Here is a 14,754-nt window from a genome sequence, read left to right as displayed (position 1 = left end):
TCAGGATTCACGACCAAGTATAATAAAACTCTTGCTTTCATCGCTGTGCTCCTATGATCATAAAAAATGTCTGCCAAGTTGCTTGAGGGAATTCTGCACACATCACCAAGCACAAACAGTCAGCTCTCAGTGTAAGTCAGAAATGTCTTAATAAATCTAACACCTCTGTTGCTGTAAAATGAAGAACTGGCTAATCAGCTTATACAAGGACTGGCAAATCAGCTTCTAGAAGATACCAATGATACTTAAATTAGTCAACTCTTGTGTAATTTAAAGATACAAAAGACAAAGTAAATGTCATTACCTTCAACTCTTTCATGGCTGTAAAGTACCAGTACTCTGTTCCAGTTAGAGCTAGATTATTATATTTAACTGAGTGACTGCTCACATGATGCCACTCAGAGATGTGTAAGACTGGCCACTTTCATCTTAAATGTCAGGACCAACTTGCCTAGCCCCAGGCTCCTACGCTCCTCATGGGGCAACACAGGATTAGATGATGTATGTACGTGTATGTATGTATATGAGTCACAGAAGCAAAAAAATTTGCAGCAAAAAAAGTACATGAAAAAGGGTGACTTACACTGAGGACTTACTGTTATTTCGACTAAATGTCTTTGTACTGTGGACAAGAATTAAATTTTTGATGTTGCATGAATTTCAGTATGACAATAACTGCTGAAATTAGACAAGACTTTGACACACTGCTCTGCAATCTTCCACCCATGGGTTGCCAGTTGTGGGATAGGGCCTTCTAAAACACTTATCTTAGTGATCTGTTTTAAATACCAGAACTGCACCTACATATTCTCGTGTGTGTTGCCTATGTGCTTTACAGACTGAAGATTGCATTAACCGGTTCTATCTGATGTCTTTCATATTCAGTTCTTGCTGCCTCCAAGCAATTCACTGTTTATCAATCTGGAAGGGTTTAATATTGCTGCTGCCGCCTCCTATATTACTAGGCTGCTCTTTGAAGTTGAATAAATATTGCATGGTAGCAGCAAGAACAAAATAAATATGTACCGGGTAGAGGGTTTGATGGGGTTAATACGGTAACACACGAGGGAATATCAATGTAACATGAAGAAATAACCTGGCAAGGAAGGGGTGCAAGTAATTCCTGGGCCATTATCTCACCAGCTTGGGAGGCCTAACACCTCTTCCTTTATAATTTAATTTGCATGTTACAACTACTACTGGCTGGTATGCTATGTATCTCTCTTCACATACAGCAATGATACAGACTGCACATATAACACACATGAACATTAAACTGACATAACAGAAACAGAAATAAACAGGTATGGAAGAGGTGTTGGTGAGCCTTCCTAATTGACGAGAATGCAGTGTCTAATCTGAGGGGAATAAGAGTGTTGCTCCTGACTTGATCTTGCTATGTGTGTGTGTCTGTGGATTGGGTTAGCGACGGGGCGGGCCACCTCGGCCACGGCCTCTTGGTCCACCTCGGCCACGGCCTCGTCCACCACGACCTCGTCCTCTCCCACCAACACCTGCCGGGTCAACACAAATGTTAGGGTGTAAGAAAGTAGAAGCACAACCATCATGGAAGACAAGCAAAAGAAAAGAAGTATTCTTGGTCACAAATCAATTTTAAATGTAAAGAAATGGGAACACAGCAGTAGGAAGACAAGTGAAAGATTGTAAAAATTTGAACACCTAAGTAGGAAGGCAGAGAATAATGATCTAATTATCAGATGTGACTTGAAAAACTGCCTAACATGACATTTTAAAAAGTAAAAACATACAATGGCACAATTCCATACTGCAGACTGTTGTTTAACCCTGGAAAAGGCAGACTCATACTGTAAGTAGTAAATGGATGGCTACCATGGACTCTGGAAGGTACTACAATGGAAGTGATTTTTTTTTTTTTTTTTTTTTTTTTTTTTTAATCGAGGAAATGTGGATGTATGCTTGGTAACCAGCCACACCATCACAGTTAGGCAGGAAACATTCAGTCATTGGTGCAGTCACTCGGTGATCTTTTCTTTCTGAGTGACACTCCATAAAGTCAAAGTCCAAGCTGAGTGTCAGTCACAAATCTCATCACACATCTTTTTTTTTTTTTTTCCCAAAAAAGCTCACAGCACCTGCAGGGAAGTAATTGGCTCTGACACTTGGTCTAACTTCCAGTCCACAGAAACCATCTGCTGTACCACAGCCAACCCCAATGCAGGGACTCCTTAGGAGAAAGAATTGCATTCTTTTTATATATAGATGTATGGATGTATGATTCCATAGAAGCAAAACTAAATTAGTTATCAATTTTGCTTTCTTAAACTTAACAAAGATGGCAGTATCAAAAATGTTTTGATATTATGCCAATACCAGAGGACAAAGACAGTATCTCGCCTTATTGAGATATACTAAAGTAAACTTTCCTTAACAGAAAGTACAGTATATTACTCTTACAGCAGGTTCAACAATAACTTAGCTTATTATATGCTGTGTATCCACTTCACCACTCTGAAATGTATGGGAGAAGTGTCTGTGGGAGGTCACCACCTTGTGTTATTAAGAGCTGACACACAAGTGAGGGCAGAGCCAGCAGCTGTTTGTGACACAAACAACCTTTTCTAAGTAGGATGGTGAAAAGAAAATCTAGCTAATCATTAAGGGGAAGACTACAAAACATAAGTCATCATCATTATCCAGAACTTTGTCCCACCTAAGGAATGCGAGTGGGAAAACTGTCATTAGCATGCCCAACAAATTGGGCCACACAATCAATCAAGCCTCTGCACACTACCTTACAAGCACAGAATGCCAGTAAAAAAATAGTCTCTCACCCCTGCCCCTGTCAGAGCGTCCCTTCCTCGCCCTGGGTCCATCGTCAATAAGGAGATTCTCAAGGGGCAGTGACTCTGGCAGGATGAAGTAGCGGATGTTGTTGCCACGGATGGTGAGGGTGTCGTAGCTGACTGGATCATGTCCCTTCACGGTCATCTTTACGCTCTTAAGGTGTGTGTTCATTGCTACATCAACCCCTGTGGAAAGAAATCATAACCTCTGGAATGATGATGATGTGATAATTTGAAGACTGAGTTACACAGAGAGGGCACTGCTAACTTTACAATTATCTATTAGTAATCTCTGCACTATCAACACCTATGGTACATATTACAAATGATGAGACAGTATTGGAAGTTAATGATGATCATTAAAATAATAATAATAATAATAATCTACATCATCATCTAATCCTGTGTTGTCCCATGAGTAGCATAGGAGCCCGGGGCTTGGGAAATTGGTCCTGACAATTAAGATGAGAGTGGCCAGCCTCACTCATCCCTGTGTGGCATTACATGAGCAATAAACACCAACCACCCCTTGGAAAAAACAAAAAAGGACAGTGTTGGACTGAAGTGACATGTTTGGCAGAGGATTTGAAGACAAGAATAGACAAGAATACAAAGTGGTGGTGGTGATGATGCTGAGAGTTGAAAATATTTTATCAACACTTGAAAGTTCAAGTCCTACAGGTGGTTGGAGTTCATGCTAACATAATACCACCCAGCAAAGACTGACTGGTGCCCTTGCCTTAAATGTTTGGACCATGTACCCTACGTCCAAGACCCTTTGCTTCTGCTGGAGTAACATAGCATTTGATGATGGCTGGAAAGATAATAATAATAGTAACACAGTACAATACAACAATTACACTGATAACAGTACTTTCCGTAAACAGATTCAGGAAGTGATATCCGTATCTGCACTCGGACATACATTAAGCTACTTCACAGTATATCTAATGCTGTTAATACAATATCATGCATATGGGATATCTGTAAGAGGCATCATCACTGCCAAATAAAACATAAGAACATAAGAAATAAAACATCACTCACATACTAACCTGTGATAGTGCCTTGTACCTGTGTGCCATTTTTCAGTTCTATTGTCACTGTCTCGTGACTCAACTTCATCAGAAATCTAAAAAGGAGGAAGAGAGGGAAAAAAAAATTAGACATTTTCATAATACTTACTTCCCCAAAGGTCACAACACATTTATAAAACAAAAAACACCAGTCGTATGGCTACACATATATTTCTCTCTCTCTCTCTCTCTCTCTCTCTCTTTATGAACTTGGTCTAACTGAAGAGTCTGATAAGGTTTGCAACTTCAGTGTGGTAACATTTTTCTAACAGTATTTCATTCTTGATATCCCTAACAATTTTCTTCAGCTCTTTAGGCCTCTCATGTTGAAGTGCTGATGAAAGCTGTATGTGGCCTCTCCTTTTAATATACAGTACAGAAAACTCTAAAGCTGAATAATATCCTCTGCAGACATCAAGAATAAAATTAAAAGATACAGTTATCATCATAGGGACAGGAGTTAAAATGTACAAGACCTTCCTATATTGGTACTGTACTGTGCAGTAAAGGCCAACGGAGCATGATTTTGGTGTATATATGATTGTATTTTACTGTCAAGTCAAATCATCATCATCATCATCATCATCGTGTTCTGTTTATATCTCATCATATACATGAACTGATACGTTTCCTCAATGATATTTTAGCCACAAACTACCCCGCCGGTATTAATGACCCCAGGATAGATTCATTACCCCAAAGTGGAGGAGAGTTAATCTGCCACTGAAGTCAAGGAAGAAAAGTGTCAAGCATATAGTTGTATCTGGACACAAAACACTTAAAAACGCTTGAAAAGAAGTTGTGGCTTCTGCTACATATTTACAAATATTTCAAATGGACAGACACTGTGGACAAAGATATATTTTATTTAGCTACAGCAAACTTGGACAAAATTAAATTATCCTCATGGCAGTAATCAGCCAAGCTTATTAAGCCCAAAGTTGGCAAAATCCGCCTCAGCCAGACCTTACAAATATTTAAACAATCTTCAGTATAATATTCAGATTATTAGCTGAGTATTTACCCTCTAGTAATGAAACACTTACCCACACAATCAACAATGTTTCTGACGCCAATATAACTGCAAAACCCATCCCAGCCAGTTACTGTAAAAATTATCTACATTCTTCAGTAACTATCATACTATTCATGGTGTTACCCAAGTATTTACCCTCTTGTAATTAAAACACTTACCAATTCTTCAAAGAGCATTAATTCTATCACATAAAATAGATTCCAAGATGCACAAAGGCCCACAGTCCACACCAAACCTAACTTCATCATTCACATACTGCCAATCTACGAATGGATTTAAAAGAACTACGTAGTGGCAATAATTAAACCTAACTGCATCCCTAAACAAGTATTTTCTAGCTTCCTCCATTCGCCGGTACATGGCTAGTAAACTGATCTATCACCCCAGACTAAATCTAACGCATTGGATCTCCCTTCTCAACACAAAACCACAATCCCTCACTTCTTCTGCCACCATAGAACTATTCCCCGTGCTAGATATGTCATGAAAATACGGTACTATAATCTAGAATAATTTGATAACTTGGCGGGAGGATCCTAACAAATCAAGGAAGACACTTGCATTTTAGACCTTATCATACAATCACGTGTAACTTATAATGAATAATTGTACCCAAGGATGTTCAAGGCCAATACAAATTACTTGCTAACCTGACGAGCTTCATGATGTTTTGTGATTTATTTCCTCAGGCCTTCACTTTTCCAAAATCCCTGGGACGCCGAACGTTCACTTCAAAACAAACAACCTGTCCACAAAAATTGGTATATAGCAAATAAATACTCATTCAATAAGATTGATATTATCAAATAAAAATATACAAAAATTATTTTTTGTGGAGAGAATAACAATAATGATTATAATATTGCAATATTACTATAAGCAAAATCAGGCTGCGTTTCATTGTCCATTGTCTTTCAGAAATCTAACAATTTGTAGGTTATTTCCGCCACTGCTTTTATTCGATCGATTATGGCTTCACAAAATGCTCCCCACCACGTTCCTGTTTAAGCAAAAGGTCAACTTTTTGTATCACTCGCCCAAGTACTACAAACATACCATTCGTAAAGCAATTATTCTGAACACTGATGCTTGTCCATAACGCAGCGTCCGTGTTTACATAGGGTTTGTTTACAAAATCTGCGTATTTTGGAGTTTCTCTATTTCCCTTTAGAATTCATCTTTTAAGTTATCAGGTTGACTTTAACTAGTAAGAATGGTCGCTAAGTGAATGACAGCAAGAGTAGGATACGAACTGGTTGGAATATAAGCAAAGGTGAGGAGGGGAGAGTGACCCAACCCTTAGTGGACTGATTATACAAAGCTTGCCTTACCAGCCTTCAAAATGGGGAAACGACAGCATCAGAAAGATAAAATGTGAGTATACGAAGACTAGTATGGAAAACTGTACCCTTGCTGCAACGGGTAGCAAAGTATTTATGGTATTTGGAAACAGCTGTAGAGAAGCATAATCTATGTTTTGGTAGGTTTGCAATATATAGTACCAAGCAGTATATCAGTTTTGTAGATGAACAGAGAGGTAAAAAAAAAAAGTAAATAAAATAAAAATTATACTTTCAGCCAAAGACAGAATTACGAGATTCTGATCTATTTTTTCTGTATTTTAGACAATTCTGAGACACTTTTCATCTATGGCATTTTTGTCAGATTATTTTTATTTTACTCCTGAAGACACCCTAACTTAACCTAACCTTCAAGAGTAAAATAACAATAATTTGCAAAAAAAATGCAAAAGAAGTTAAAAAAAAAAAAAATCATAAATCCTTTTTTGGCTGAAACCACAAAAAAAAAAAAAAAAAAAAAAAAAAAAAAAAAAAAAATGATTTACAGTAATTGTTTCTTCTGCTTTTTTGAGTGTTAACTCTGGCTTGAATAACTGTTAATGCACGAATAATTTTGTGGTTCACGCCTATCTTCTGTCTCTCCCTACAGGTACCTGACCTCAACGGAGTGGTCTACTCTGTATGGCGGGTACAAAGCATCATCACACTCAGGCGCCAAGGCAGACTTCCGCAGACTACCCCTCACCCACTGTGCCCTCTCCCTCCAGCCCTTCACACACCCTTACATTGACCCGCATGGCAACGTTTTCGATCTGGAGGCCATTTTGCCGTTTCTTCGCAAATTCAAAGTCAACCCTGTCACTGGCGAGGTTGTTATTTTTTATTATTTTTTTATTTATTTATGTATCAGTTGGTAAAGTTTTATAATATCCAGTATTACCACACTATGTGGTAACCTAATACTGTACTGTGTTGTCAGGAGCAGTGAGAAATAGATGAAAGTAAGAGATAGAACATTACTGGACTCTGTTAGCCTAATACCCCATGTTCTGTGTTGTATTGTCAGGCACTGAGTGAAAAACAGCTGACCAAAGTAACATTCCACCGCGCCAGCACGGGAGAGTACCACTGCCCAGTGCTGTACAAGCCACTCACCAACACATCACATGTCGTTGCCGTCAAGATATCCGGCAACGTGTACTCTTATGAGGTACCCTACAAGTTACCTTCACGAACCCGTCATTTTTATAGTTTTGCCTTCACTACTATAAAAAGTCACTATACAGCAGTGTGGTCCCTTTCTAATAGTTCATTTTCTTTGTGCTGCTACACAAAATCCATCTTAGAGTCAAAAAATGCTATCACAGAAAATCCTTGTTATGATACTTCTTTTAATTTTTTCTTTTGTAGTTATGTCCTCATGAAATTACAAGAGAATGCCTGTTGTTCCCTTCAGCCTAAGGGTGTTTGGAAATCATTCTGGCTGTAGAGACAAATTTATTCAACTTAGGAGCAACTTTTTGACCTGGGGAGGTTAGATATAATGTCCATTAATTCCATTACTGCTAAGTTAAATAAAAATTCCACTAGTCTGAGTAAATGGAAAAGAATAAAAAAAAAAATCCTCATTCAGTTTAGGAGAGACTGGAACTTGGAGGGGTTGCATTGTCTGCTTTAATTCCACCACTGGTAAGTTGAATAAAAGTTTCACTAGTCTGAATAATAACAATAATTCAGTAATAACAGCAATAAAATTTGGCTGAAAGTAATTATTCTACCATTTTCTGTTTTAAGGCAGTGGACCAGTTAAACATCAAGGTAAACAACTGGCGCGACCTACTGACAGACCAGAAATTCACTCGAGCGGACTTGATAACCATACAGAACCCCGAAGACCTGTCAAAGTTCAACATCAGTCAGTTCCACCACGTCAAGAAGAACCTCAGGATTGAGAATGAGGGTGAGAAGCCATTTGAATACGCTACAGTTACGAAGTCAGTCAGAAAATTATATTTGGTGATGGTTTTCGTTTGAGGAGTGAAGTTAACAAACCCCTGAGGACCTGCCTCCATGTCTGTCTCTCCCCTGCCATTTCATCTATCTATCTATCTATAGCCCGACGCCCTAATCCTGCAAAGGGTGGCCGCAGACAAAACGCTTCCAGGTCACTCTGTCACCCACCATTTGACTCCCCTCCCCCCAACTCACCCCCCCCTCCCTCATATACCTCTCAACTCCATCCCTCCACCTCATCCTCGGTCTACCCCTCCCTCTCCCTCCCTCCACCTCACCTACATACACCCTCTTAGTCAGTCTTTCATTCTCCATTTCATTATAACAATAATAATATAATAATAATAATAATAATAATACCATCACATACCCAATCCACAGAGACGGTCCAGGCACGTTCAGATGCATCAATGCGGCTTAAGAACGTCTCCCAAGACACTCAGCAAATCCTGGAGGAGTTCAACCGTACCTATAAAGAAGCGGAGAAGAAGAATGAAGCTGCTGAGAGAGTGGCTGATAAATTTAATGCTGTGAGTGACCCTGTGTTGATTCCCTAACTTGATGGGACTTTGTTTTTGGTTCTCCTAGTTCCAAGCATTCTGTTTTCTTGTTTTGGGGCCTATCCACCCTGTTTTCCTGTTAGATTTAGGGTTATGATGATGGTGATAATGAAACAAGGCTATGATGGTAATATACAGCTGAGTTTGGATGTTGATGGTAAAAAAAAAGTGGTTAGGATGATGATAAAAATAATGACATAAACAACACCTTAATGTAATAATAATAATAATAATAATGGTAGTGTTGTTGATGATGATGCACTTCAGGCCCATTACTCAACGGGTAAGGTGGCGGCCAGTTTCACATCAACCTCAGTGGACGTAGAGACAACACACGAACCAGCAGTCCTTGCAGATGATGTGGTTCGGTACCAGCGTGTCAAGAAGAAAGGTTAGTTGTTTATTTCTTGTTTCTTGTGCCTTTTGTTGATTCATGTATGTATTACCAGACACCTCAGTCCCAGAAGGAGTGGCCACAAACAAATCATCTCCATGTGACCCCGTCCCGCTTCATCAGGCTGCCCTCTCTCCAACCCATACCTCCCCCTGTCACATACTCTCCACCCCATCCCCTCATCTGCTTCTGTTTCCCTCTCCCCCCTCCATCTTACTCATATACAGTTCTAGTCAGTCTCTCATTCCATTCTATCCAGGTACTACTTAACTAAAATTATTTGGGGATAGCAAAACCAAAATTTTAAAAAGTTGTAATGATTGGGAGAATGCATTTTGTAACCAACAAAAAAAAAAAAAAAAAAAAAAAAAAAATCCACTAAGTACTAGAGCCGTAAATGAAGAGAACTTTTGTACAATAATGGAAAAAAAAGTGGGGTCACTACTACAGGTGTAAATGAGAAGTACCTTTGTAATATAAAGTAATATTAATCATAATCATTATTGGTGAGTACTCTCATCTAAAATGTCAGGACCAACTTGCTCAGCCCAGGGCTCCTGTACTCCTCATGGGGCAATATAGGAATGGATGATGGATGGATAGATGGACTACTGCTGTAAACAAGAAGTACATTACCTATAATATCACTTTTCCAACAGGCTATGTATCACTGAAGACCAGCTGTGGTACACTGAACCTAGAGGTGTACTGTGACACTGTGCCGCGTGCCTCAGAGAACTTCATACGTCACTGCGATCAAGGTTATTACAATGGCACTCGCTTCCATCGCTCCATCAGGCACTTCATGGTTAGTAGCTGTATGTCCACCCTTTGCGGGATTAGGGCGTCAGGCTATAGATAGATAGATAGATAGATGTCTGGCAGTATAATATAATCCATCCATCCATCATCCAATCTCACATTGCCCCATGAGGAGCGTAGGAGCCCGGGGCTAGGCAGTTGGTCCCGATAATTAAGATGAGAGTGAATAATAATGATAATAATAAATAATAATAATGATGATGATGAAGATGATTCTCTCTGGTGCTTTACTGCTCTGAATTGTGGATCTTACCTACTCCATACATTACAGTGCATTTACTCTTAACCTTACAACTTCCCCAACTTATTTCCACTCTGTTGATGGCCAATATAGTCAGACTGGAGGGCCAATTTAACTAGAAGAAATTATAACAAAGGCTTATCAACTTAACCACAATTTAGAAGTTGCCCAGTTCCTTTAGATGAAAAGAAACTGATTGTAGTAAGTAATAGGGGTAGGGTATTGGTGAATTTGTGTATACTTTTATTTCTTATTGTTCATGTTGTATAGTGTATAAAGGCTCCAACTTGCTTGCATGTTCCAGCCTTGTTCATCTTATGATGGCTGTCTATGCTGCTCAATCTCTGGCAGCCATTTGATTGTTTTATTGTGTTTGTTAGGGTAGGAGGAGGAGGAATGTATATTTGTGTGTGTATGTGTATTTTTATTTATTAACCCATTATGTGTTTGTCTGTCAGATACAAGGTGGTGATCCAGAGGGGACTGGTAAGGGTGGGGAGTCCATCTGGGGTGAGCCATTTAAGGATGAGTTTCGACCCAATCTCTCCCACAAGGGGCGCGGGGTCCTCTCTATGGCTAACTCTGGACCTGACACCAACAAGAGTCAGTTGTGAGCACTCCACATTTCTCATATTTTTATCATTCTGTATATATTGTGAAAGCATCCAGCTGTAAATGAGATCACTTGATTTTCATTTTATACTGTATCAGCTGTTCTTTGTAATTTTATAAACATCCATTGTCCAAGGCTGTTCATCACATGATATTGGTGATGATGAAGACAATGAATTATATTGATGATTAATGTTCTTTCCACAGTTTCATCACCTACCGTTCCTGTATGCATCTAGATGGCAAACACACGATCTTTGGCCGAGTGGTGGGTGGGCTGGCCACTCTCTCTGCCATGGAGGCTATAGAGACAGACAACAAGGACCGACCCATAGAAGACATCATACTCCAGGAGGCTGTTGTTTTTGTTGACCCCTTTGTAGAGGCTGACAAGGAGGTGAGGAGATTGAATTAATATTCGTATTTCTTTTTGGCCATGTGGAGAAAATGTGAGAGATTGAAGTGTCCCTGCAAGTGAGAGGAAGAGGAAGAGGGGAAGGGGGAGACTAAGATGAACTGTAGGGATGAGGCGGGGCAGTAAATGTCTGAAGATGGGTGTGAGTTTGAGGGAGAGCATTCTGACGGTGGAACACAGGGAGGCAATTTCTTTGTAGCCATCTCATGCAGGATTAAGGCATTTGGGTATAGAATAGATAGCATGTGGAGTATTTTGATTTTAGGCTTGCTAACTTCCACACATTTTCATTAACCTTAGTAGGGAGCTTTCAGAGTGGGCAAATATTATATAGTTTTCAGTAACCCTGTCACTACATGAGTTCATTCTTAACCCTTGCTAGAAACTAATGACTAGCTAATCAGCTGTATAAGTATTGGGTTTTCTGGAAACTGTTGGTAAGTTAATTCTGTGAATGAAAAGAATGTTAAGAGGTGGCTTATAACAAGAACTGTGTGGTGTAGATGGCATGTGAGAAGAACCATTTGAAGTTAAAAAGAAAAAAAAAAAAAAAATCTACTTACAGCTGGAGGAGGAGAGGCGAGTGGACGCTGAGAAGCGGAAGGCAGAGGAGGAGGAACTGAAGTGCCAGAAGCGACCCCGTGTGAAGGATGACAAGCCTAAAGTGTTCCGCTCTGGTGTGGGCAAGTTCCTTGACCTTGCCACATCCTCTGTCTCGTGAGTCACATGTCAAAAAGCTGTCAGCATAGTCAAGGCAATGATATGTGGAACAGGAAGGCTGGGAAACTTGTCTCTTTCTTTTAATTAGTAAGAAATAGGAGGAAATGCTTTTTGCATGTTTTCATGGATTTAGTTGCAAATAATGTCTGATGAAGAAGTAACCAGGACTTAACATATTGCATGCTTCTTTTTATTTTGTGAAATAGGAAGTTTTTCATAAGTAACAATGGATTTAGTAAGAATAAGTGTCAGAAAAAAGCCATTGCTAGCCTTTAATATATTGGATGGGGTTGAAAAATTTTCACTAAGGTATGCCTTTACCATACTGTAGTAACAAACAGTATCAGAAAAAGACGTAACTGTGACTTAACATGTTGCTTTGGGGGTCTTGTCCTGTACATTATATGTCAAGTGCATAGTCTCTGTGTAATGAGTCTTTGAACCCACAGGAAAGATGAGGCTCAGTCGGCAGCACAGCAACCTAAGAAGAAGGAGGTGACTTACGGCTTCAAAGACTTCAGCATATTCTGAGAGTACATGAGCATCCCACTTCACAACACTGAGGCATCTCCTGTGATTGGGTGAGTCATAGTATGTGATATGCTTTTATATATACATTAACTACTTCACTGCATTGAACTCTTTACGTTTTCATTATGTTTTTTCCATATGTTATTCATCAGAGAGATCTAGTCTCATTAACATAGGAAATTCCACAACTTCCTTTACAACTTTTGCCTATTGTGTTTGTCTTATATTTAGCTTGTAGCTTTTAAAAACTGACATAACTTGCACTGGTAATAAACAGGAGGATATAAAGATGCAATAGGTCAAATAAGTCACTGAGGAATAGGTTTCACAAAGTGCTTCAGGCCATTCTGCATACAACTCCATATTACAACACTACAAAAAAGTGAGGATGGGGTTGCCAGCCCCTAATCCCACTTCTTTTATTTGTCCATCATATTGCACAAGGAATTACTCTACATATTACTTACCGTACCTTTTATTGAGGTAATCTAGCTTTCTTGGATTCCAATTTTAAACGTTCTTTGTAACAGGAGCGTACGTCTGGTATGCCGTAGTTTTCCTCTAGATTCAGTCGTCTAAAAAACTCAGCCATAATACAGACCTTTTTTCCCTTGCAGCCAGAAGATCATATCCCGACCACTGCCATCTACAGTACTACATTAAGGACACAGGAAAGCAATGTGTCCAGAAAGACTAAAGTTGTGGTAATGTGAAATAAAAGGTTAAGAAGTTATAGCATTATCTACTTCACCTAGAGTTGTAAAATATGAAGATGTAAGATAGAAAGATGGAGATGTAGACAGAAGAACAACTGGAGCTAATGAAGGCATCCTCATCGGTGTCAATTTTAACCGTTTTTATAAGATGACATTATATGAGGGAGGGGGGGGTGAGTTGGGGGGAGGGTAGTCAAATGGTGGGTGACAGAGCGACTTGGAGGCGTTTTGTCTGCGGCCACCCTTTGCGGGATTAGGGCGTCGGGCTATAGATAGATAGATAGACATTTAATATTAGTTTTCCCTTATGACTTCCAAACAAATTTAAACTTTGTAAACACCTCATAGTGCAGAGGTTAATGAAGACTTCTGTATATCTAAATTCAGTTTTAAAGTCTTATTATGAGGTGAATTAAATTATCTGGAGTAAAAATAAAAGAAAAATATTATCACAACGAAAAGTTTATAAGTCTTGCGCAGTTCTGAATGACTAAAGGTGTTGAAAAATTAAAATATAAAACTTCCCTGCCATGCAAAGTTCAAGAGAGATTGGGTTAGTAGAGTGTCTATGGGGTTAAGAAAATATTTGTTGTTAGTAACCACATTTTGTATTGTGCTAACTCCTAACACTGTCTACATTCTACTGTAACATGTTAATTATAAAAAACGTTCTCCTACGCTACGTCAGATGGCAGAGAGGGATGTGGGTGTGTTGGGACCACAGCTCAGTTGCCACGGTAACACCCAGGATCCGGATTCACAAACAGACTTACAAACAGTTCCCTAGGGTTGGATTCTATGTATTCTGGTCAGTTAGGTAAGCTCCCTAACACCTCCTCCTTACTGATTTATTTATTTGATACGGCTACTTAATATCAGTATGTCTGTTATTTATGATGAATATGGTGCTATCTGAAGGACTTAAATGACACGGAAGAGAATTGTATGGAGTAATAAGCAAAATAAATCACTTGGGAAGATGTGCTAGGGTGTTTCCTTAACCAAAGAGAATATGAACCTAGATGACATATAGAGCTTCCTAGCACCTCTTCCTCAGCTACTTATTTTGCATATTACACAATAACATTCTTTTGTATGCAACTTATCTTAATATTGATATAATTTGCATCACTAACAAGGAGATATTAATGTGGCTTATTTTGCTTATCCACATTAACATTCTCTTATCCATTAATAACATACGGAAGGATACTAAGATGTTATGTCAAAAATAAACAGCTAAGAAGAGATGTTAAGAATCTCCAAACCCACTGTAATACGAGCCCGTCATAACCATAATGTGTTTTCCCAAGAAGAACAAAGAGGCTGCAGAACTTCCCATGTCCCTTGCAAAAACGGATCTTATTTACAAAAGGAAATTTATTGTACATTATTTTTTCTTGCAGGATGGACTAGGAAAGAGTGCAATACAGGGTGATCTAAATATAATGCTCCTTTTCCACTCCATTGGGTGATTCTCGTGTGTTGTGGG

General features: G+C 39.0%; 2 protein-coding genes across 2 annotated transcripts; one reads left to right on the top strand and one right to left on the bottom strand.

Moving 5' to 3' along the window:
* Positions 1-572: 572 nt before the first annotated feature.
* On the bottom strand, positions 573-5,675 carry SmD1 (small ribonucleoprotein particle protein SmD1). The gene is made up of 4 exons (XM_080278485.1): positions 5,588-5,675; positions 3,881-3,957; positions 2,814-3,011; positions 573-1,514 (listed from the first exon to the last, which is right to left on the bottom strand). Exons 1-4 carry the CDS (start codon positions 5,599-5,601, stop codon positions 1,423-1,425), a joined length of 381 nt encoding a protein of 126 aa, XP_080134611.1. The 5' UTR covers positions 5,602-5,675; the 3' UTR covers positions 573-1,422.
* A 427-nt stretch (positions 5,676-6,102) lies between these two features.
* LOC145407576 (RING-type E3 ubiquitin-protein ligase PPIL2) lies at positions 6,103-13,276 on the top strand. The gene is made up of 12 exons (XM_080278502.1): positions 6,103-6,311; positions 6,888-7,107; positions 7,305-7,448; positions 8,033-8,198; positions 8,633-8,781; positions 9,079-9,202; positions 9,865-10,013; positions 10,727-10,878; positions 11,088-11,277; positions 11,861-12,012; positions 12,465-12,596; positions 13,164-13,276. The coding sequence occupies exons 1-11, from the start codon at positions 6,280-6,282 to the stop codon at positions 12,544-12,546; spliced, it is 1,560 nt and encodes a 519-aa protein (XP_080134628.1). The 5' UTR covers positions 6,103-6,279; the 3' UTR covers positions 12,547-12,596; positions 13,164-13,276.
* Positions 13,277-14,754: the final 1,478 nt, after the last annotated feature.

The sequence above is a fragment of the Coenobita brevimanus genome, chromosome 73 (genome assembly GCF_032717465.1).
Source record: "Coenobita brevimanus isolate Jiangsu-jjx chromosome 73, ASM3271746v2, whole genome shotgun sequence".
Taxonomy (NCBI): Eukaryota; Metazoa; Arthropoda; class Malacostraca; order Decapoda; family Coenobitidae; genus Coenobita; species Coenobita brevimanus.
The sequence above is the reverse complement of the archived record's forward strand: the minus strand, read 5'-3'. Positions and strand labels throughout refer to the sequence as shown.

Excerpts from the sequence above, each read along its gene's own strand:
- SmD1 (XM_080278485.1), bottom strand. Across the intron at positions 3,012-3,880 it reads GGTACAAGGCACTATCACAG|GGGTTGATGTAGCAATGAAC; the intron begins GTTAGTATGTGA and ends TTCTTTCCACAG. Across the intron at positions 1,515-2,813 it reads ACGCTCTGACAGGGGCAGGG|GTGTTGGTGGGAGAGGACGA; the intron begins GTGAGAGACTAT and ends TTGACCCGGCAG.
- LOC145407576 (XM_080278502.1), top strand. The coding sequence starts at position 6,280 with ATGGGGAAACGACAGCATCAGAAAGATAAAAT. Across the intron at positions 6,312-6,887 it reads CAGCATCAGAAAGATAAAAT|GTACCTGACCTCAACGGAGT; the intron begins GTGAGTATACGA and ends CTCTCCCTACAG. Across the intron at positions 10,879-11,087 it reads GACACCAACAAGAGTCAGTT|TTTCATCACCTACCGTTCCT; the intron begins GTGAGCACTCCA and ends TTCTTTCCACAG.